Source organism: Cupressus sempervirens, chromosome 11 (assembly GCF_028749045.1).
Source record: "Cupressus sempervirens isolate cs-2001-9-10 chromosome 11, ASM2874904v1, whole genome shotgun sequence".
NCBI lineage: Eukaryota > Viridiplantae > Streptophyta > Pinopsida > Cupressales > Cupressaceae > Cupressus > Cupressus sempervirens.
Genome location: NC_143128.1, coordinates 181,259,446 through 181,284,930, shown reverse-complemented (window position 1 = coordinate 181,284,930; position 25,485 = coordinate 181,259,446). Strand labels below are relative to the sequence as shown.

The window sequence follows — 25,485 nt, the reverse complement described above, 5'->3', positions numbered from 1 at the left end:
TGACATTCTTGGCATCTTTCACCAATGATTCATCTAGTGGTCCAAAAAAGTGTTAAGAGTGCCTCTCCTCAAGTAGTCTTCTTGCTGCCACACACTCTGTTGCATTAATTGTTACAAATTGGACCACGTTTTTCATACAAGCCTCCAATACAATCTTCTCCAACATCAGGGTCAAATTCTCAACATTCTTGACTTACGAGACTTTAGTGGACTCAAGATCACTATCTCACCATTTAAAGCCACTACAAATCAGATGAATTTTCAATTCATTCCATTTGTTCATCCAAATATGGTGCATCCATACTTGTGTTGATACCTTTCTTGCACTTCCACAGATTTCTTTGCATTTGCCACTACTTTTTGGAGCAACGACCCACCTTATTCATGTGGACAAGACACCTTGAACCCTTCCCCTGCAACAATCAAGGCTGTGACCAAAGTCTTCCAACATGGGCTTCTTACCATGTTGATCAGAAGATTGTACAAGAAATTGCACACACCATGGTTCTCTTGTTGCAACGTGTGCCTTAAAGTGAAGGATGTGAACTTGGTTTTTTGTTTGGAATGGAAAATTGTTGTGATTGCATTCAAATGGAGCTTAATGAAGTGAATATGCCATAAACTTGTTGACCACAAATGGAGCCAACAATATTTGTCATATCTATCTCTGATTTTTGCACCATGTTAGGGTTTATTATTTCTGTCATGGTCGTGGATGTCCTCATCTTCTCCATTTTTTTTCATTCTTCTCCCATACAACCTTTGGTTCAATGTTAATATTCAATTTGATGTTGCAGCCGACATTCAATGGAAGACAGTATTTTAGGTGATTGATGCCTCCGCTTATCTTCAACTCACAACAATTTCACATCACTAATCCTGTGGTTGGCTCTGTTCTGCCACGCTTCCAAGTGATATCCCCATTGCCAACACCTCCACTTACACTCACCAATGCCATTGAATACAGAGTAGGAACCTTGGAATTGAAAAGGAAAAGAACACATCTAATTGCTGCAAACCTTAGTGTTGAAGAAATAAAAAAATGCAAAACCTTGGTTTCAAAAACTTGAAAATGAAAAACATTAATATAATCATATATTGTTTTAAATGCATGTGAAACATGAATGAACACGTAAGGAAATAATTTCATAAATGTAAATAAATTTGGAAAAAGTTGGCAAAGAAGGAAAAAAAAACTGACAATTGCCTAAAGAAACTACAAGAAGAGCTCAAATGAGATAAAGTATTCCGTAAGCAAAAAGAGTTTAAAAAGGCAAAAATTCAGTGGTTTTTCTGTGCTGCTACTATGGGATGCATTGCAGGTGCAATAGCAAGTCTCAGCAGGGCACATACTCGTCAAATACCAACAGTTACTTGTGATGAGTTTGTGTCTTGAAGTCATGCTGTGTGTGTTTCTCCCCTTGCAATGTGGCTTGTGAGCCACTTGCACTTCACACAAGTACATGGCAAGTATTTAATTTTAAACTATGACATGAAGTACTTGATATGGTGACTCAAACTGCCCTTCAGGCTACTTTTTGTATAGCATTCATGGTGCTTATTGGCATAAATCAGTTGTGACTGCACTAATTCATTTGTTCAAATTGTTAGAGGTGATGCATGCAAGGGAGAATGCTAGGACTAATTTCTTCATGTTTGTTTACGTAGATAATTAAAATGATCAAAGAGTTCCCATCCTTATTCCTGACATTATCTCAAATAAACACACGTCTTTCCTACTCAGCATGACTAGTTTTATTAGTTATCAGTTCATGTTACAATCTTTCCACATATTCTCAGTCTTCTGTTGCATGTGCCTTTTTCTCTTCTATCATGTATATCTAACCCAATACAATTCAGTGGCATATACAATGCCTCAAAACATTACAAAATCAAGGGCGACTCCCTGTTCAGGTTAGGCTTGTGGCCCTGATCTCTTGTATCCTAAGTTAAACAGACCAAACATCACATGTCGCTATTGCTGGTGCCATAGAATGTCTGAAAGTGGCATCATATATAGGCTGACAGCTGAATGATGAATCCTGCAAACTGTGGTTGTCGATGGGAAGTTTGAAGGTCATTTATGTTCTTTTAAAAGTTAGAACGATTCTTTCGACATATATGAGAAGAGACTTACTCATTTCCACAAATTGATTTTTGTCCTTCTAATGTCTATTGGCCTAAGACATCTATGTAGTGTTTTGGCAGAGAATTATAATGACGGGTATTGTCTTTTTCTTATATCTCCAGGGTATTTATTTTATAATATTTGTAGCAGGATTTTCCTTAAAATGCTTCCCAATCATTTGCTAATAAATCTTTTGGGCAGGTGGACATATGCAGACCCTTCATGGGCTCGTATAGCTGCTCTTGTACCTGTGGTGAAGGCTTGTGCAGAAGCAGGCGATCAAGTGACACAAAAAGTTTTGCATAATGCTGTTCAAGAGCTTGCTGATAGTGTCAAAGCTGTTGTTCGAAGGCTGGGCTTGAGTGGGAAAAGTGTGTTACCTCTTTTCTGACTGCTTCACTCTTGTTGCATGTAAAGTTTGATGGACTGTTTGTTAGTTTTACTTGCCTTTTCCTCATATCTCAGGTGCATGCTGAGCATTGATGCTCATGCGGATTTCTAAATTTTAGTCAGTCAAAAAATCCATAATGTTGATCAAAAGATCGAAGTTCTATGCATTATTATAGAAATTGCTATCATATAATATTTTTTTTGAAGCCATAATATCATGAGCAGAGGTAGAATGTTTTCAATGGCATTGCCCCTTTAAAGGCCTGTAAGCTGTGAGTGCAGGCAGAAAATAAATGAAAAGACAAATAGATGTAATCTCTATTTTGTCTCTCATTTATTTAACATAGTTACTGCTTATTGTTAGCGAAGGCTAACATCACTTTGTTGTGTTTCTTCAGGCATTTGGCAATTTGGAATCATTTTTGCAGTTCTATGTAAATGTCCAAATGTTTCTTTATTGCAGATGGCTTAGAATCTTTTCCACTTGTCATGGTCGGCGGTGTACTTGAGACTGATGGGGGTTGGGACATAAGCAAAGATGTGGTCAATTGCATTTTCAAGGACTTTCCAGGAGTAGTTCCTATTCAACCAAAGGTTTGTTGAGCCTTTTACAATGGTTGAACAATCCACAATTTGGAATATTTGCCATTCATATTGCTATGTATAGTAATTTGCACATGAATTTGTTTTCACTTTATCAAATGACAGAACTAGTCTTGTAATTGCCCTTTCACTATGACAGCCTATTTTTAATAGTCACAAATAACAATAAACTATGTAAATTATTTTATGCTAATTGCATCCAAACATTGAAAGTGATATTTCTATTGTAAAGCTTAATTAGAAACCTTGTACTTCAGAAGGATGATATGACCATCAATGCTTCCCCATTTGGATCTTATAAACATGATCAAGGCCACTGACAATGACCCTACTAAATTTTGAAATAGCAAAGTTCTGATTCCATTCATTGATAACCATAGCACTCAGATATACCTCAAATGTTTTTACCATGGAGGCTAGTGATGATATTTCCGAGTTAGAAAACGATCTCTTACTTCAGTAGGATTACATACATAGGGGCTTGAGCTTATACCCTGTCATATGCATGGTAATGTGCATCTTTGCTATCCAAAACGAATTTTTGCATACATTTGCAATGCACCATACTATCCATTAGAGGTTGTCAAACTACTTTTGCTTATGATATACATGTACAATCATCTTAAAATCAATGTAGCTGATAATGCCATCATAACAAAAGTGTAAGCTGTGGAGAAGAATATAAATAACCCAGTTTGCAATTAAGTCAACAAGAGATTCTTCCAGAAATGAAGCAAAGAATGAAATCCTAAGGTTATACTGCAGTTTTGGTAAACCTTTTGCCTTAGTCTTGTTGATGGATGTTATATTTAAATCTATCCCTGCAGATTCTCGTCATCATCAAAATTATCTTTGAAAACATTCTTGGACCCTAATCAGACTTGGAGGTTAATATTTCTCCCCTTCCATCGGCATGGTTTCCCCCCAGATTTTTCTATGGGGCTCTGGGGGCAGCTCCCCCATGATGGGGTCAAGGGGCAGCACCCTGCAAGGCCAAAAATGACTTTATTATTGTAAAAGGTGCTGAGAGTTATTTTCCTATTGGATGACATATTCTAACCTTATTTTGGTAACCGACTTAAGTCTTGTATAAAATGGCTTAGGGTTGGGGATTTTCATACGATGATTTAATAAACTTCTTGTAGCGGTATTGAGTTGTAAGGTATTGCAGATTGTAATAAGGTCGAATTACTAGATAATAATATTGGACTCTATGTTTGGTGGACGTAGCCCAAGATTGGGTGAACCATGTTAAATCTTTGTGTCTTATGCTTTATTCCTTCGTGTTATTAGTTATTGGTTATATTTGGATGTACCTGTTATAGTTATGCCTAATAATCCTAACAGTTGGCTATGCCAAAACTAAGCAACTTTATTCCCAGAGTATGCCCACATAATGATAATAAAAATGTGCATTTTAAAACATTTTTTTGTTTTTTGTGCTGGCCACCACTCTTTTCTATCAAGGATAGTTGTCTGTCTTAGGAACGATCAAGGGATGGCTAAGTTGTCCTCAGCCAGCTCCAGGATGTACAAGAGTCCTCAAAAAACTTATGTCCTTGGGTTTTTGGGATGTCCTCTATAATTTTTTGAATAAAGGGTATGAGGTGGGGATGTGCCCTTGTTGTCCCTTGTCCCAGAAATGGCCTTGGTACTGGGATGCATCCCCAGGTAACATTGTTGGTGAGTGGTGATATTATGAAAACTGGTTCAATTGTTTGTGAATGCTTTGATATTTTTGATTGATTGTTTGCTTGATTTGATAACTGATGATTTCTTTTGTGGATTCATGAGTGATGATTGATAAGTGATCCTTGTATGTTTGGAATAATTTCTCTTTAATACTTTATTGTGGAAATAAGAATTGAGTCATGACCCTTCATTGCTGCCTTTTGAAAATCATCAATAATTTTCCAAATTGATACCTCTTAAATGTCCTCAAATGAAACCTTCTAGAACCCCTTCATATCTTCGAATGTGAGGGAAAATCACACCTCTTCATCATGTCTTCCCGTGCAAGCATCACGGCCTTTCACAATTAACACCCTTCCAAAGAGTACATCTTGCATGATTTCTGCATTTTTATAAGAATTACAACCTCGTACAATTTTACAACCCTTTTAAAGATTACAACCCTTCATCATTTCTGCCCTTGAAAAATCACTTACTTATTTTCTTCCCATTCCTTTCTTCTTCCATTTTCTTTCCTTAGTTTCTATGCTCCATTCTTCCTTCCTTCCTCCATTTCCCTTTCAATTGAACTCTTATCCCATGTATCATTGCATGCTCTTGACCTTTCATTAAATTTAATTAATCTTTAAATAATTTAATATTTTTTTATTTAATTTTCTATGTTTTAGTTTCATTATTATATTTATTATTAAATCCTATTTCAGAAAGGGGAAATTGCATTCATTGGTTGAACAACGCCACTTCCAGTTATGCAGAGGGAAAGCAACAGGGCACCTCAACTTATTCAGCAGATATCAAATTACAAACATATCACTTTTTAAATGGGGTTAGGAACAACCAAATCATCCACTTATTCAGTGGGAAATACAAAATAACCACTTATTCAGTGGGCTAATACAAAATAACCATTTATTCAGTGGGGTGAGTACATAAGATAAAGCTCAAACCCACGGGTGGCACTACCTTCTAATGTTTATCTTATTAAAAGCATAGGAATGACAAATCTTTGGCAGCGTAACCATCTAAAGTATTACAATATTAGTTTATGTGAATTATAAACACTATAACGAGGGTTAAATTATGTTATAAAGTGCTGATAAAAACAAAACTAGTGTAACATCACATAATAACCCAAAGAAGCATGATAAACGTAGGATATCAAATTCACCAAATCCAATATGTAATCTAATGATATATACCTTTCATTAGGGCTGAATGATACTGATTTGAAGTCTATAAATCTCCAGGTGTATTTATTGTACTGGCAACCCAGATTTAATTCTCTACAAGATTCACTGAAACCCAGACTATGTGCTGATGTTCAATACTAAGAATAAAGAATACTTTAGATTGAAACAGCATCTGTTAAGCCCTCAAAATTACACCAAAACCGTTGATATCAGTTTGAAAGAGATTGTAGATCAGTTGTAGGTCTAAACAGAGTTATGTGATTCTGGAATAGTAGGCATGGCTAGCACAACTCACCCCAAAACTTTAAAGTACACCTTGCTATGGTTTTCAAGCTTTCTTCCTGCCTCCCATGCCGACAATCAAAGAGAAATAAACAGCAAATATGAAGCACTTTGAGGAATAACTTACATGCCAGATTCCAACAGCCATGTGATCAGCCTTAATGATGGGATGGCCTCAAGAATTCCGAGAGCCTTGAAAATGTCATTTTCCCTCAAATCTGCTGCACAATATCTGTAATTATTCACTAGACTCTGCCACTGCCACTGATTTATGCCGCTGAAAATACAATCTACCCTTTTGGATAGTAGACCAATTTAATCAAAGTGGTGCAATAGTTCTGTACTTGTCATTTAGTTCGTTAGTTTAGTTAATTTCCTTTTCGTAGATAGTTCCTTTTTGGAATGTTTCTTTTTGGTTTTTTGCTTTTGTTTTTAGAAACTATGCTTGTAATCTCTATTTAAGGAGCTTTCATCTCCTTTGTAATCATCAATATAATCAGTTATCTTTTCATAGTATCAGAGCTTAGGTTGTTTGTGACAATTTTATTATAAAAAGTCTTAGCTTTTTTATGTGGAATTTATTTCTAGAAGATCTTTTTACAATATTTAGGAAAAATCATGGTGTTGTTACTGAAAGTATTTTCAGAAGTTTTAATGCTCGATTTAAAATAAAATAAAATTGAAGGACCACTTTTGGGAATTCCCTTGGTTTATTTTGTTGAGATTTTGTGGTGTTTTCCGTTGAAAAATCGTGGATTTTTTCTATGGAAAAATGTAAGTGCAATTTAGAATCACGGAGTTTTTTTCCGCATCATATCCTAACCCCAGATAGTCGTCAACGATGGCCTAACATCCTGAATGTATGAAGTTCTCCCTTCTAGGCAGATCTATCTCCCTGGGGTGGGTGTGCCGTTGGCATGTTACGTTGAGAAGAATTTTGTCAGGTTTATTTGTGTCTGCAACCTGTGCATTTTCTGCAACTCATGGTGTCCTTGAGGGTTATTTTTTGATTTTGCTATACCATTTAATTGCAAAATAGTGGGCTTCTCTGGCTTTTTCTGCTGCTGTTGGGTTTTGTTGATGTAGGTTTTGTGATCACTCCAACATGTAAAATAAAATACTAAGCATCATATTCTCTCTTGAACAAGGAAACCTCAAATGCTAAACAATATGACAACGTGTGATCAAATAAGGCAACCCCAAGGTTTGCACTGCAAACTAGTGACATTTTGTTGGATATAATGCAGTTGCATTTGATGTGATATTGCTAAAAGTGACTGGAACTTGAACTCTTGAACCAGCTTCAAGTTCACAGAATAATTCTTTGATAGACAAATTCCTTACGGAACTACATTCTACTTAACTAGAGATAGCTCAGAACACTATAGAATGAGCATAATCTAAGGCAGTGAAAGATTTGATATTGTATATAATCCTTCCAAATACCCATTACTAGTGCAATTCAACTGAACATCTACAATCAAACTATACCTGAAGTAAGGTTCAGCAAAACCATGTAGTGCAATTCACAATCAACGAGCTAAAAATGGTATGAACTAAGGAATTCATCACATATTTCCACATTTCTACATTATTACCGATGAACTTTAATTAGATTATGAGAAGTAGAAAACCATGCAAAATGTAGAAGAAACACTCAACAATCCACCATATCTTTAATGGAAATTGTATGTTAACTTCAACATAGCATTGGCAACAATCTATAATCTCCTCCTGCTGCTACTGCTACTCCACCATCTACTGATCTAATGGTTTACAATGAGAAGGCCAAGCCTTTAATAGACCGCTTAATTACAATGGAGGGCCTAGATTGATTAGGGTCTGTTACAAGCACTCCTTACAAACATTAAATGTCATCCGATGAGATGATTACAAATCTTTACACACATCCTTTTAAGGATGAACCAATGAAAAATCTCACTGTGGTAATGCATTAAATGCCTTCCAGATGTCCACTTGTGGATGAATCGAGTTTGATGGGCTTGGATATGTCAACTTGAAATTCTTTGATTATTTGAAGATGAGTGGGTAGCAACTCAACTTGCACAGTTCTCAAAAGCATTTTCCTTTCTTTGTCTTTGTTTCAATTCCACATCTTCACTGTAAAGAAGACTGCATCTCTAGCAATATCTCTTGATACTCAACATTATGCAACTTTTGATCGATGGTGGTGGTTCATATTCCCAAATTGCCTCATCTTGAGTATTCTTCTTCATCCTCTAGACTTTTTCATTATCCTTTTATTTGAATATTTCCTTGTCCTGATATCTTGTCTTTCTTGTAGTATTTGGGTCCTTCATGTTTATCTTGGTCAATGTGACTTTATTCATTTGTAGAGCAATCTGGCTCTTGAATGTCTCGGTCCTTGTCAAAGTGTGAGTCTCTTTCCTCCTTTCCACAAACTTGACAGCCTTGAACTAGTCCTTGTCAAAGTATGATTTTTTTTTTCTTGCATTAATACTTGGAATTCTTTGCATGACTTGATTTTCCATGTGAAGTCCTCCATCTTCATCATTTCAATCATCATTCAACCATATCTCATGCCTCAATCTTGACAACGAAAAGGAAAACATTTTAAATCGAAGTCATGAAATGCAAGTTGAATTTGAAGAACTTTAAATGATTTTCATGAACTTCTTCAAAGGGATTGCTGAATAGGAAATCTCTAGTCACCGATTTGGAATTCTGATCTTGAATTAGAATTTGGAAATCTAATTTGGAATTTGTATTTAAGGAGCTTGAAAATATCCGACTTCATCCTTACAAACTTGTCAATAATCTTGGCCTTTTTTGTCATCTGATTTTCTGGAATGGTTGAATCTGACCTTGATTCTGGTCTCTTTTTGCTTCCAATTCTAGAAATTTTGCTTGATCTGCACTTGAAAGGATGCTTTTGACCTGACAAATTCACCCTCATAACTCTGGAAAATCATCCCTATTTCTGATTTGATTGCTAGAGATTGCTTGGAAAATGTTCTTTGTCTTGATCTGATATGAACTTGGCACTTTTAGATCTGATTAAAATTTCCAATTTGATTCACTTTTGGTAGGGATTTATCATGAATGCTGTTCTCTGCCCTAGGCCTGGGAATGTCACACTTTTGTGCTGATTTAATTTGTCCTGATGTTTAGAAGTTTGGTCAGATCTGGAAATTTTTGCCCTTCTACTCTTGAATTTGTCTTGATTGCTTTTCATTAAGGTATGGAATATTGCATCTTTATCTTAATCTTTCTGATTTTGTCTTCACTCTGCCTTTTTCTCACACCTGTCTGCTCTTGAATTTGCCTTGACTGCTTTGCATTTAAGATCTGGAAATTTTCATCTTTATCTTAAATTTGCCTTTCTGATTTTACCTTCATATTGCTTTGAACTTCAATTGGCTATTTATTTGCTTTGAATTGTAGTTGAAATGATCTTCATTACTTTGTTTATATAGCAATCATGAGGATTCCATGGAGGGGAGCGACCATTTGCACCAAGGAGGCTGATCTAGTTTATTGTTTCATTGGATTTAGCAATATTTAAATATCCTTTCTCGAGTGGCCATGTCAGTTTTACACTAATTAGTCTTACCTAGGCCAAAAACTTTTCTATTTGCATTTCAGTTTCTTCACAAATGTGTTGATTTTCTCTTTGGTGGATTTTCCAATAGGATATTGGAAATAAGCAAGTGCTGGGCAGATTTCCAACAGGGTAATTGAAATTAGCAAAATGCTGGGTGGATTTCCAATAGGTTAGTGGAAATGAGTAAAATTCTAGGCGAATTTCCTATAGGCCCTAGGGTATTGGTAATCAGCTAAATATCGTCATGACGAATGCAAATTCTGATTTTGACATAGCAATGTGATGATTTTCCATTTAGAATTTCCTTTTTTCCATTTTAGATGAAAACTTTTTATTTCCCCACATTTTCTTCATCTCCACTTGACTTAGCAATTATTTCCTGAATTATTCTTACATTCTCAAGGCAGGATATAAGAGATGGTTTGTGATAATGGAAGGCTATGGGAAGGTGCATGGCGCATGTTGATGTGAGTTTTGTGAACACTTCAACATGCAGGATGAAACACCTAGTATTTTAAGATAAAACACCAAATATTTGATCCTCTCTGAGAAAAGACACCACATACACTAAAGATTGCAAATAAAGAAAGATCAGAGGCGAATCCAAAGTTCTAATTCTTGTTGAACACAACTTAGTCTTATTATGTGGTTTGCTGGTGCAAAACTTATACTATTCATTCAATGGATAAACTATCAACTTCTTCAAATGACAAAAGATTTAGCAACTTAAGCTCACTTCAAATCAATTCAATTGCAAATAGATAAAGAGTTTTGAGAATCAAAGCCCACTCTAATGATGCAAGACAATATTGATTGTGAGGTGAGATTAAACTAGTCCTTGCTTCACCAATTCAACTATGCAAAGGAGGGTGTTATTTTTTGAGGATGCATGGATGATTTTTATATTATCAACACTTATTCAAATACCCAATGATGACACGATCCATTTGAATATTTCCAACTAAAGTTAAGTGCGTGCAATTAGTTCATACCAAATACCCAATGATGACATGATCCAACTGAATATTTGCAACTAAAGTTAAGTGCTTGCAATTAGTTCATACCAACCTTACACTGGTAGGTGCAATCAACAAGTACCAAAAGGTATGAACATAGGTTTCACAATGATTCACCAACAATAAAATATATTCATCGATCTACTCACAACTAATAAATATAAATGAAAACCTAATCTACTGAGGAAGTGTAGAAACCATGCAATACTCCAAACCTTCACAAGCATTCACCATGATAACAACAATGAATTAGAAATAATTTTTGGTTGTATTATAGTAACAATCTCCAAGTCTCTCACACTCTACTCTAACTAATCTTAATGAATGGCTAAGATTGACTTGGAATCAATGGCCAAGATTAAGCCCACACAAACCTAATTCAACTACTAGCTACAAGCATTTAATGCTTATCTAATTACAATAAGGCATCAACTTATGGGCCAATGAGAAAATTACACAACTTTGATGAACCTATGAGAAAATTGGTTGGTTAGGGACATTAGGTGCATCTCACATGGACACTTGGAACAATTTGACTGAATGAACTTGGAGATGTGGGACTAGGACCCTTGGTTGAAGATGATTGTTTGCTCCACCTTAGCTTGCTTATCTTGTAAACTTCATCAATTGCACTTCTCCATTGTCATAAAGGAGTCTCTGCATCTCTAGCAATATCTCTTGATATTCAATATCTTCTAGTCATAGATTGATTGTGATGGCTCATACTCCCAAATTGCTTCATCTTCTTAAATTTCCTCCTTGGAATTTATTTATTGAATTGTCTTAAACTTGCTCATATTGGTACCTCGCCTGGATCTTGTTCTTGTAGAAGTGTAGGTTCTTCATGTAGTTGGAACATTCCAGTTGAACTTGGATTTCCAAAGGATATTCAAGTTTGTGATAACTTCCTCTAGTTGCAGACATGGCTTTTCTCCTTGTATAGCTTGGCCTTTAAATTTCATCTTGATGACTTGAACTAGTTCAAATTTGATCTTTCTTAATAATCATGACTCCATCACTTTGTCTTTGAACTTGCTTGGCATCTTGATTCCCCCATCACGTTGTCTTGTCTCACCAATGAATTCCTTGAAGTCTTGAGATTCTTTCCATTGTACTTATACCTCCATTTAGGTTTTCAATCTTAATTCTAAATCTCAAAATGCCTTTGCTAGTGTCTAATGTGCTGACTTGCAAATTTTTGATGCTTCCATGTTACCTTGGTATTGCAAGCAATTTTTTCCATGAATGTCTTACATTGAATCTCCTCATGGTTGTCATCTTCATTTTGTATCTGCATTTTTGAAGTCCCAAACCTTTGTACTTGCATTTCCTCTATATCATAGAATTTGTTGGCTAAAATTTTTGTAAGTCACTGAAACCACAACTTACAAAATTACGACTTTAGGCAACGTCTCATTAGATTTCTCTCTCCTCTCAGCAATAGGGGAGCCTCCCTTCTTACCGTAGGTAGCTTCAATAGAGACCTAATCGATATTAACAAAAGGGTGGTTCTTGTTAATCATTTCCTCTTTTTTTTCAGAATGATTCATACATAACTACAACTTTCAAGTTAACAAAAGGTATATATTGCTACGACAATACGAGTGGCTCGGAAGTTGACATAAGATAAACATTAGAGACAGTAGTTTACTTGTATATTTTGTGAAACAAATATAGGAACTAGAAGTCTTCTATGCTTGTCTCAAATGAGGATTCAAGTAGAATAACCAGTAAGGCATAAAGTCTCTTACTGGATGCTCTCATTTTTAATAAAAATACCTACGACCAAAGCTCAAAGTACTTTCAGCTATAACAACTTGTTCTCCTGTAACACAAAGTCTTCAAAAGTTCAAATTGGCTATAAAATAAGCAGCTCAAAGTCTGCACAATTGAATTCAAATCTCTCTCAACTCACAATCGATATCCATAAAATGTCATAACATAACACCTTGAATCAATAGAAAGTCTGAAAGCAAGTTGCCCCTTTTGTTGAAAGCAATTCAATTTAAATCTAATCTCAAAGTCTTAGATTGCAAATATAAACTAGCAAAATTTTCTTGCTTTGCCAAAAGATGATTATTTACAACAAGCTCTCTCCTTTATATAGGAAAAGAGTGGAGAGAAAGGTGGAGAAAGAAGGGGAAAACTGTTAAACTTCCATGACTTATTCTCTAAATAACTATTTAACTTTGACTTATCCAATGCTATGAGGCTTAAAGAACTTGCAACATGATTACATAAAACAACTTTGCACATGATACCATCATGTGCAAATACATCTCGTTTTTACTTTACATGTAATCTGTCAAATGCAAATTACAAATACATGATGAAAATATTCTAAGTGCCTAACAAGACACGCCATCTATTACATCATCCTTTATTGGCGCTTATGCTGCTACAAGGATGCTTTACAATTGATGTGCTTAGGTTTGGTGGAAGCATCTTGATTTGGAACAAGAACTTGCATCCTTGCTCGTCCCACTGTATAATGGTGGTCGTTTCTTGAAATGCGTATTTCTTTACATCTCTATCTTGAAAAAATTCTATACCTACAATCATTCCATCTTTCATCACTTTCTTTGTATGTTGTCACTCTTTAGTCACTAGAAAAAAGCCATAACATGGTCTTTCAAGCCCAAACTTTGCATAGCTTGAAGAGCATGCATATAGGATATAAGTGGAAGGTCGTTGAGCAACAAAGGGAAAAGGATAAAGGTAGGGAGTACCCAAGGGAAAAGGAGATGGATGATCTGAGCATGGGGGTCTCGCTCTCCTTCCTTGATACTACAAAGATTAAAACCGACTCCTCCCTTTGTGGAGATTCCTAGATTTACAATGAGATTATGAAATTAAAGAAAAAATTGGGTAAAGTGCAGAAGGACTAGGAGAACGACCGGGCCAAACTTGTGCTGTTGGATACCCAGGTGGGAAAAATACCTGAAAAATTGAAGGAATATGAACAAGACCTCCAACTTTTGATCAAGGAAAGTGGCAACAAAATGGAACAAGTGACTTCTAGTCTGTGTGCGGCTATGAAAAGTTTGGGGAAGGAGACTAAGGAGGAAATTGTGTCTCCTGGAGGACCAAGTAAAAGGACCAGATTGAGCTCGCAGAAGAAGGCTACTGAGGTTGCTATTGGTACTGGCTTTACCCCTGTTGATACCATTCATAGTACAACTGATGTGGGTAAGGAGGATGCAAAGATGATCAAGGAGCTGCAGTAGCGGTTTGCTTTCTTTTTGTTCCTATTTTTAGTTTTCATTTTGAAAAGCTTTGTAAACTTGTAGGTTCCTGGTCCTTGTAAAACCTGGTCGTGTTTTATGGTTACATTTTGTGGTTTTAGGTCCCTGTAAAACCTGATTTTGTGTCTGTTTTTTGGTCTCAGGAGCTTGCTTTCTTGGTATGCTTTGTTGAATATCTTCTTTTCCGATGTTAAGGGTTTCAGGTCCCTTCAAAATTTGTTTTTACCTTAATCTAAAACAAAGGGAAAAGGATTTTAGGCAAAAACCAGCTTTTCAAATGAGAGAAAAACTCAAAAACGAGATTTTTTGGGAGCATTGCATATGCGGACAACACACTTTATGTGTGGAAAAATGCACAAAAGGTGTATGGCATGGCGTCTACTTATAATAGGGATTTGTATTTCCATTATAAATGAACTGGCAAGCAACTACCATCGTGAAGTTTAAGTCATGTGGCAACAGTAGGATAAGTGCGGATAAGGAACATGGAATGCATGAAAGTAGGTTTTTGAAATGCATTTGCATATGCATGTTAATGAGCTTGCTTTTTCTCATATACTCCAATCATAGAATGAGTATTTTTTAACCCCGACTACATATGTAAGCAAGATGAAGTACTTGCATATGCAACTTTGAGAAATGAAGACGAAAGATAGAAGAGACAACACATAAACTAAAACATGTGCAAATCTCAAAATGAAATGAAGGATCTACAAACTTCAACAAGAAAAAAAAAATACAACAAAGCCCTAGGATAAACACAAAAAACAACTTATCTCTCTTCACCAAAAACAAGAGAAGAAGTCTTTACAAATCCTTGAGCAAAATTTGAATCAAATCCAAGAGATTTTTAAATTTAGAAAAGATTTCCAAAAAGAGGATTATATAGACTTCGAAGACTGACTCAATCCTCTTGAGATGAATGCATTTTGGAGTCAAGATTCGTTGCTTGCCAAATTTTGAATGATTGAGGATTAAAATGCACAAGAATAACAACTATATTGACCAAATCAAATGCATATGTAATGGCAACCAATACTGGCATCTAGGGCATCAAATACAACTTGAAATGAATGAAGAACAAATTGGAAATGAAGTTTCTTATCCTAGATACCTCCCTTGATGCACAATGTTGGGATTGCATGCAAAAATCTGCTCTAATTGGCCAGAACGTGATCAAAATATAGATGGAGCAAAGTCAATGGTATCTAGGATAGTAGGAGCGAAGGTAGAATAATATATAGAGACATCGTGCACAAAAGCAAGGGTAGGCGCACTAGTAACAAAGATGGATGCACAATAGCTACGATTATAGAAGTTGATTTTGAAGAGGTAGTTGAAGTGGTTTTCTTACCACGCGCCTTACCTAAAAAATCTATAGGCTATGGGTAGTGGCTTAGGCACCATAGAGACTAATAAAGTGTAAGTAGAGGCATAGGAAGAGCTGTTTTTGGTGTTATGCATATGCATAACAAAATGTAAATGTATTTAAAATTGCCACCCAGCTCTAAGAAGTCAAAACGGATGGAAATAATGCACAAAAAGTGCGTTTTTCAAGTCCAAAAACATGTGCTTTAACCTCGAAAATCACTGTCCAGCAACAAACGCTTATGGAAGAAGGGCAAAAACAAGTTTCTTAATGCCAAAAGCACGTGCTTTTGTCCTTCAAATTGCCACCCAGCTCCAAAAGACAAAATACAAGCCTTTGACAAATAAAGATGAGTTTTTAGAGCTTAAAAACATGTGCTTTTGCATCCAAAATCACCACTATGCACTTGTAGGCTTTGAAAACACGTGCTTTTGCAATAAATATTGCCACTATGCACTTGTAGGCTTTAAAAACATGTGCTTTTGCATCCACTATCCTATGCACTTGCAGGCATAATAATAGGCTTTTTAATGCCAAAAACATGTGCTTATTTTACTCAAAAACACTACTTTGCCCTCTAAGTTATTAAAAATGTTCTTTTTTGAGTTGAAAACATTTGTTTTTTCCTTCAATAATCGCCACCGATGTGCTTTTAATGGCAAAACATAAGCCAAACACATAATAACGTGCTTTTTGGGAGGAAAATCATATGTTTTGGGGTTCAAAATTGCCAGCTAGCTCTTTAAGTCGTTAAAGTTGGATGTTTCAAAGGCAAACATGTGTCTTTGGGTTGAAATTTGCCACTATAAAGCCTTTAAGTTATAAATTTTATAATAACAGGCTTCTTATATGCAAACACATCTTAAGACCTCACTTACACATGTTAAGTTATATGTTTTTGCATATATTTTTAACTTAATATATGCATTTGCATTAAAAAAGCCCACCGTTATGCATTTGCATTAAAAAAGCCCACCGTTATGCATTTGGGACTTAAAATTAATTTATAGTGGAGTTTTGAAAGTGATTTACATTATAATGACATGCAAAGTTAAATAAAAACCCCACATTATTGTTTTAAAAAGTGTCTCGTGATAATATATTTATATGTAACTATAATTTTAATGAAATAATATGTAAATGGACTGGAAAAACCCACCTTTGCATTTAAAAAATCAAAAACTATATTCAAAACTTCTTAGAATAATTTAAAATTTGAAAATGGGTTCAAAACCCACTTTAATCACATTTTTGTTTCTTGCTATTATCAATAAAAGCTCACTTTTAAAGGATTTTTAATAAAGACGTGCAATCAGGCCGAAAGATCCCACTTGCAGCATGCTTAAAATCTTAATAACATGAGCTAGACAACTCCATTTGAGGCTTAAGATAGCTCAAAACAAGCAGAATTTCAAGGTCTATAATCCTAGGGCAAAAACACGATTAAAATCTAAACACAAAAACAACGAAGAAAAAGACTTGAAGGTTACCATAAATCGAGTGCTTGCAGTTAGAGAAGAAAAACTGGTCTTGACAAGCGAAAGGGTGATTAACTTGACAAAAATTCTAAAAATGGATGCTTGAAAAATGCAAATTAAAGGACAATTTAAGGAAGATGAATTGCCTTTACAATGCATTATCCAATAATCGAAAATGTAGAGGATACACCTACTAATCCATGAGAAAGTTGCATAGGGTTGCCCCAATTTTGTGATGTCAAAATTGAGGACAACATAACTCACTCTGCATTGTGTTGCAAAACAAGAGAAAACATCGTGCTAATCTTGGAAAATAACAAGTATGAACAAAATTAAAACATCACCCTATTAATATTGTGCTATGTCAAACTTGCATGTTGAACAGACTTGCTGGAAATTGACCAGTCCTTGGGTTCATACATTCTCAAAACTTGTAAATGTCTTGGGCTCGACTTGAGCATGGTAGAAAATGTTCATCTCATGGGCGCCTTAACTATGAGCTGAGTGGATTTTGTCTTGCTCTTGGGCTCGGTTAACCAACATAAAGGCGAAGTTTAAAATGGACATGGGTTTGCACAAGCTTTCAAGCAGAATTCTAGTAGGAGTTGGGCTTGTCTTCTTGTGCCTTGCATTTGCGCAAATTGCCTACTACTAGGGCGAACTTAACTTTTAGCTTGGGTGTAGTTTTTCCAATAATTGGGCTCTTTACATCATACATGGGTGGAAAATACCCATCCTTTGGGTGCTTTCTCGTAACATGGAGTGTAAAATTTCTTGGTTTTGGGCTTGCACCTCATAAGGCAGGTTGGCAATCACCTTGTGTTTAGGCTCAGTGTTCTTGAGTTGGAGTAGAAATGTAATGGACTAGAGCTCCTCCAAAACACAAGTCATAAAATGTCTAGCCATGGGGCTCCATGCTTGGGGCATACATTGCACACGTCTTTGGCTCCACTAAAAGATGGCATGGAAATTGTTGTGTTGTGGGGCAAAGCATCAAGCCTAGGGCAGAATATGACCCCTTCTAGGGCAGAATTCACCCCCTTCTTGGGTAAGTTATTGAATCCACCTCCAAATTGTTCCAAGTGCTGGACTCAAAATTTGAGAATGCAATTTGTAACAATCAGACATTCAGCTTGTGCAATTAAGAGTTTCATCTTATCCTTAAGCTTGCCTTTAGTTCTATCAGCAATCAGATTGAAATTCATCACTTGTTCACTCGGATTGCCCTTAATCATTCTCATCTAAATTCCTCTTCCTTTATCAGATGTTGCCTAATTATTGGGATATGGATATGCTAGATCACAATCCAACCTTCATTTCTTTAGTTTCCAACAACACATAACCCAATTCAAAAGTTTGCCCAAGCTTTATCTACAATGGAAATCAAACCTCACCTAAGAATGGAGAGCATCTTGTACCTAACAACTCATTGTCCACCACAAGACCTTGATTGACATTTGAAACTAACTTGCTCAATCCTTCAAGACTTGGAAAATGTTTTTCCACTGAGACAGATTAATGACCAACTCCCAATGCAAAAAATGTGTAATAACCCTACTTGGCTATAGCTCTAACAAATACTAATATTTCTGACTTTTGACGTTATGTCATAACATTTAGCATACAATGCCAATACTATTGAAAAGAACTCCAAGGCTGACTAAATCACATTCACCAAGATTAGGCAATTTTTGAACAACACTGATGATGACAAAGCTCAATTCAATGGCAATGATAGATTTGCATTTGATTTACCATGCCATGTAACTTTAAAAAAACTGAACTACTCCATATTTATCTCTCTATTCAATTTACATCAGCATCGAATCAAATTACATCTCAGGATTTCACAGTTCCAAGCAACAGTAATGACAAAAATGGAAGCTGCAAACCTTAAGAAATTGATCCACAATACCTCAACTGTAGCATCAACGCTCAATTCTAAAACTTCAAACCCTTAGCCATATGCTTCAGTAAGTATATAATAACCAAGATTATTCTCCTTAGCTACAACAAATACAATAGGAGATGTTGGCCAATTGTATACTTCAGCACAATTGGCAAGAACTTCTCAGACTCAACCCTTGTACAAAATATTAGAACTTAGAAAAAACCACAAAGGCATCAAAAGCAAATAAAATATCCAAGCATGCTTTTCTTAACAAATGGGCTTGTATTTATAACTTCCAGATTCCCTTTTGTTGCCCAAATGTAACTTCACTCAAGAAGCTTCACCACACAACATTAATTAGAAGCTTTCATTAGATTCTCTCACTTGACTTGGCTTAACTAATTAATAAATGGCTCTTTCCAATGATAACTCAACCTTCAACTTAAGTGAAATTATAAAGTTAAATTATAACTTTATAATAAGCCATTTAATTATGTAATAATAATTTGGCCACTAAAAATATAATAACTCCCAAAATACTCATCATTTAAATATGCTGTTTGAAATAGGAGTCATGCCTATTATTTCTCTATTTGACCAAATGCACTTTCCAAAAATAGAAAGGGTCCATCTTGATTAACACCAACTTACCACAAATAGTAAGTACACAAAACTAAGCCCAAATGAAGTCCAATTTGAGCCAAACGAAAATCAACTTGTAGCTTACTGAATTGTGGAGAAGATAAAACCCTCCCAAGTCAAGCCACTACCTCAGAAGACCCTCTATCCACAATAATTAGCCTACGAGGATCACATTAATAGGCTAATCCATGAAACTCTAATACTGACAAAAATGGGGACATTACAAAACGGGGTTCCCCATTTGCAATGATGTGATGGTGTGAAAACCTCATAACAATACTTTATTGGAAGAAGAGGTTTGTATAAGTTCAATTCAAGCCTATAAGGGATTCATGGGTTGAGTCATGTGCGTCCATTATATTTGATGGGTGGAAACATGCTAAAAATGACACTTGATCAATATTATAGAAGTGTTGCCTGAAGGGAAAATGTTTTTGAATGTCAATAATTGTGAGGGGTGGGTTAGAGATGGCCACTTTTTTGTTAATATTATCATTGTAGCCATTGAGAAAATGGGACCTTTTAATGCTTTTTAAGTTGTCATGAACAACAAAAAGAATTGTAGAGTTGTTTCTTAAGGAACTCCATTCACACATCTTCTTGATACTTGGTGTGGTCCACTCTCACAGCTATCAACTATAGAACCTCCTTCCTACATCTCAAGCACTCTCTCTAGAAAATAAAATAACTAGTATACTTTGTCTCTGCAGGTTAGAGGAATTCCTTCTTTGGAGGTATCTTGAGGAGAGCAAGTGATGTGTGATGGATGCAAATAACCATCTGAATATCTCTAGCTTCTATCATCACCTGTTCCACCTAGTCTATATTCCCTATGGCTTTTAATGCAATATTCAATGCATGAACACAACATGGGGTCCAAAAGATGTGCTTGTAAGTACCCTCCATCATCATGCTAGCCAACTCGCATGTAGATGCTAAATGGGTTATTGCCTATAAAACATTTGAGGTCCCAACCTTCTCTATGACATCCTTTGAAATATGAAATGGGAGCTATGCGACATTGCACTTCCCAAAACAATCAATAGCTATAAGAAAATAAGAGTCAACTAAATATATGACTGTTGATAAAGGCCAATGTCTAATATCAATCCACCCATCCATGACAAGAGAATAGCCCATTCATTTCTGACTCTTTGTCATGTCCATCACCTAAGTCACCTTGAATATACTTTGTCAAGGAGGGTAATGCATAGTTATGTTCTCTATTGGGGTGAATAAGGAACCAGCAAAAGCTACATTTTTGAACATTTGTTTGAAGTAAGGAGGACATGATACACAAAATGGGATGTCATGGGCATAAAAAAATGTGGCAACGGAAGGTTCTTCCAAACCTCTTGCATGCATATTGTACAATCCTATAAATGTCCTTGGTTGCTCACTAGTAATAGTCTTCCTCTTCCCTCTTGTGGAAATATCACCACTACCACTAGCACTACTTACCATAGATGGCATGTGCAAAATTGATATTGTTGGCATTCGCAATACCTTAGACCTTGATTGTGCCTCCATATGCAAAATGTGACACTCTACTCTCGCATCCTCCTTTATTAGTTTACAAACCTTCAACTTTTGTCTTGTATAACCTAGTAGATGACAATACACTTTAGTATAGCTCCCTCTAAAATCAGTTGTACAAATGTGACACACTCTAGTACCGGCTATTTCTTTTTATCTTTGTCTAGGGTTGTCGCAAATTGAAACAATGTTTTTCAGGAATTAAAGGGGCCTTTGCATTAGTTTTTAGAACTTTAGAAGGGCAATATAATGGATTTTGTGTCTGTACTCCTCCATCCGTACCACTCTCACATGCTAATAAACCCTTAAGTGAGCTTGGTAATTCTCACATTTTGACTACTTTAATTCTGTCTTCCATTTCATCATACCTTCTACTCACTATTATTGCTCTTGTTTTGTTTTGGGAAACAATATGCAAGTGAAATTTGGAAACTGAAAATAGAAGATAAATAAATTAAAAATCATATATCTCATCCTTTAAACTTAACAAAAATTGAAAAAATAAAAATAAATGGAAGATTAGCATACCTCTTTCACTTCTCGTGCTAGTTGCTACTTCACTCCTTGCTACTAGTGCTAATCAATGTTAGTTTTTCTAACTGCACCTTCAAACCCAGCTAGTTTGCCTTTCCGTTCTGGCTGCAATTGTTTTTGGCATATAGAAATGAACAAATGTTAGCTATGGAGCCCTCCTGTTGATGTTAAGGCTTAGAGGGGTATGGGGCCGAACAAACAACCTATTAAGTTGTATTTTTTAAAGCTTCAACATTTATTTAAAAAAAAATCCTACTGGCTATCCCCATGCTGCCCCCTTCCTGTCTTTGCATCCCTTAGATGTTTTGCCTTTTGGTGATATGTTGTTTTAATTTGGGGATGGCTAGGAGATGTCCCCAACTCGTCCCCGCTTCTATGGAATGTCCCCAGTGTGAGTAGACAAAAAATTCCAATGGGAAATCATTTGGCAAATTAAGGAAAATTCGGACTCTTGCCTACTGGTGAATATATGAAAACTAACCCCATGACTGTAAACTTTGAAAGTCCAACCTATGAAATTGATGAAATCTTTTTGTAATCTACTAAGTTTATCAAATTTTCACGGTTATAGTACTCCGTCCCTCGTAAATGACAAAATAAATGGCATCATTTTTCCTTGCAAGTCGGTTTGAGTCTTGCCTAGAATTTTTAGGTCCCTTTCCATCTCTTGCCCTGCATTTTGAGGACCGTCAATTCATGTCAGATTTGATGTTCTTGGCATATCTTTGCCAAGCCATTCAAATCTGCATTTGAAATAAATGGATGGGCATAACCAGCAAATCGTTTACATCTAATGAGGCTTGCTGACTTCCTCATACTCAGATTTTTATATTACCGTAATGATCCTCCAACGCACCAAGCTGCATGGCTAGCCAGTAGAATATAACTAGAAAAGAAAAAATAATAAATGAATAAGATTATACATTAATGCACTTAGACTTTCTGTTATGTTCTCAAATCTCAAGTGCTGCTATGCTTACTTCTTTGTGCAACCATTAAAATATGGATTGCTCAGAAACATGAGTATTCATAAGTTCATGAGGCTACAAGGACTTCAGTCTTTTTCTCCCATGTGAAGATAATGTACTTAGACTTTCTGTTATGCTCTCAAATTTCAAGTGCTTCTATGCTTACTTCTTTGTGCAACCATTAAAATATGGATTGCTCAGAAACATGAGTGTTCATAAGTTCATGAGGCTACAAGGACTTCAGTCTTTTTCTCCCATGTGAAGATTCTTGTTGCAATTGCATTCACCAGCAAACTAGTTATATTTTAGCATTTCATACCAGCAATAAACTTTAAGACAAGATTTTTTCAAAAGCTTAAAAGGAGCAACATATACTGCCATTGATTTATCTTAATGTACGTATAGTCAATTATTAGCTTTTTCTTTAATTCTAAATATTCTAGTATATGCAGTGATATAATGAAGATCCAGTAATTATAATTGATCCACTTTTTACAATATATTTATTTTCCCTAATTGAGTATTAGTTTTCACAAGCCTCTCTTTTGCACAGAAAACAGCATCTGAAACTTCAAGGGACAGTGATACTTGCACCTTGATTATGTGCAAATGTCCATTCTTTCTGTGGTCTTTATGCACCCTTTACTTGAGGCCAAACTTTTTGAGACATTTACATTCTGCTTTATTTAGAAAATTACTTGTCATGCTTTTCTATTATGAATTATAGGACATTAATTCCGTTTGGTTAATTTCCAATGACACTTTACAGGTGGAGCCAGCGGTAGGTGCTGCTATGTTGGCATGGAACTTCTACCTGAGGGCCTCTTCAATTTAAAACATCAAGCTATGAGTGCAAATGCTTCACATAGATCATCCGTATTGTAACATACATCCTCTTGTCAAAGTATTTATTGTGTATTGATTAAAATGCACATAGGATACATTTCTCTGAACCAAATCATTGCTTTATGTCCCGTAAAGTTCATCTTGGAAATATCATGATTTGAGTACATACTGTAACGATTTTGTCATGGTCTTCATCTGGAAACTGCTCAAAAGGAGCTGAACTCTACCAAATGTGAGTTCTGCTGTTGTGATGGTTTTCTAGCATTTTCTCACTCATCATTATTTAATATTTATGGGTGACAAACTTGTCATCTATGAATTGTTAATTGCTACTTCATTTAGCTCTTAGCCAAATTGGCCTATAAAATTACCTTTTTCCAATTCAACCAATCAAAACCTGTTGTAAATTTTGTGTCTGTAATTGGAATAAGCTGTTATCAAATTTATTGCAAAAGCTAAAAAGGAATTGGAATGCTACTGTCCCAATTGGAACACTTTCATAGGTTTATTTCCAATGCAATAGCATACTTGAGAAGCTTCATTTCATTGTATGCAAATATGCCATATTTACAAACCCGTGGAGGTATTCTTTTAATTGAAGCTGTTCTTTTCTAAAACACCCAGGACATTAATCAAGCATGTTTCGACAGACGCTGTCAATTTCATAATACAGAATATTGGGATTTGCCCTGTGTTTCACTAATTATGCGGGGCTTATTCAAAAAGTCAATTTTAAGGGAAAAAAAACTTATGCTTGTCTAATATTAGTAGTTGCCTTAGGGTGCGGTCCCATGGAGGGGGGCTTCCTAAAAAAGTACAGCGGGTGTTTTAGAGATTTTTTAGGATTATTTTAAAGCGGGAGGTCCCATGAATTTTGTAGTGAAGTAATTCTTGAAAAGTTTAAGCTCCATTATTTATGGAAGCATGTGGTCTCATGAATAATTTTTATTTGACATATTTCATTCACTTACTAAATAAATAAAAATGTTTAAAAAAATTATTGATAAAGAAATAGAAACTTGTATGTTATTGACAAGTGGCAAAGAAAAGCCTAAGCTGGTGGAGCAATTTCTAGTACCCCACCACCGCTCAAATTTACACTCTTATAGAATGGTAGGGGCAATCTCTTGCCATCTCACCCTGCTGCGGTATAAAGGTTGCCCAGTCTCCTCCCACCCCAATCCGGTTGCTAGTATAGGGGGGCGGAGAGTTCTTTGAACTCCTACCTCATAGCTTAAGTAGGGGCAGCTATTATTTAGGAGAAGATTCCAATTAATCCTATAGCAAATCATTTTTTGGTTTCATAGGACCACCCGCTCTATAAAAATAGATCCTGCAGCCCCCTAATAGGACTGCACCCTTAATTTCCCTAACATTGTTCAGCAGCCCACTTGAAAAAGCTGATCTCAGAATTTCGAATTAGCTTATAGTAGGAAAAGTAAATCCCTAATACAACATGAAACCGATTGTATAAACCAATGCTTCTATAAATTCCATTGTAGTCAATATTTTAATAGCAACTTGCTTTTGTACTAGTTTCTACATTTTCCATAGAAAATGTGGAATCAAAAGATTTTGATTGCATCACCACTTTCTTTTTGTTGTGGGATCTGTCAACTTTTTGAATGTCTCAAATTACACTTGAGCATCCAAATCTGGGTCAGTATCTGATATTCCAAGTTAGTTGCTGTGTATTTAGTTGAATCAATATGCAACGTAAGGATCCTCATTAAACAATGTTCCATTTGGCAAATAATTGCATATATAAAGTAGATATCCGAAGGTTATTTGTTTTTGTAAATTAATATTGTAAAGAGTATTTCTATTTATAAATTAATCTCAATATATACCTTATTAAATTGAAATGTGAGGTAGTTTGTTCAAATGAGCATATAAAATATTTAACTACAAGAATGTAATGTACAATTTTTTTGAAGTTTAAGGCAATCTATTTTAGATCTCTTTTCAATTGGAGGTTCTTGTTTTTGCTTGGTTGCGTTTATTTTGAGCTTTTTATTCTAGTATACAAGTATATTCATGACTTACACAGTTTTGAACAAAATTGGATTTTTTGTCTTATGTCATTTAT

At 35.5% G+C, this 25,485-nt stretch overlaps 1 protein-coding gene across 4 annotated transcripts in view; it reads left to right on the top strand.

The window, feature by feature from the left end:
- LOC149528793 (uncharacterized) overlaps positions 1-23,792 on the top strand; it is a 98,217-nt gene extending 74,425 nt beyond the window's left edge. The window contains exons 6-8 of one of the 4 annotated variants that reach the window (XR_016358651.1): positions 2,330-2,539; positions 2,982-3,112; positions 23,320-23,792. Coding sequence is in view for 3 of the 4 variants with exons in the window: in XM_089809576.1 (XP_089665702.1) it covers positions 2,330-2,499; positions 2,982-3,112; positions 23,320-23,385 (367 nt within the window). In the remaining variant the exon portion in view is untranslated. Of the gene's footprint in view, positions 1-2,329; positions 2,540-2,916; positions 3,113-23,319 lie in introns of those variants that run through there. The other 3 variants (XM_089809576.1, XM_089809577.1, XM_089809578.1) reach the window with 3 other exon arrangements.
- Positions 23,793-25,485: the final 1,693 nt, after the last annotated feature.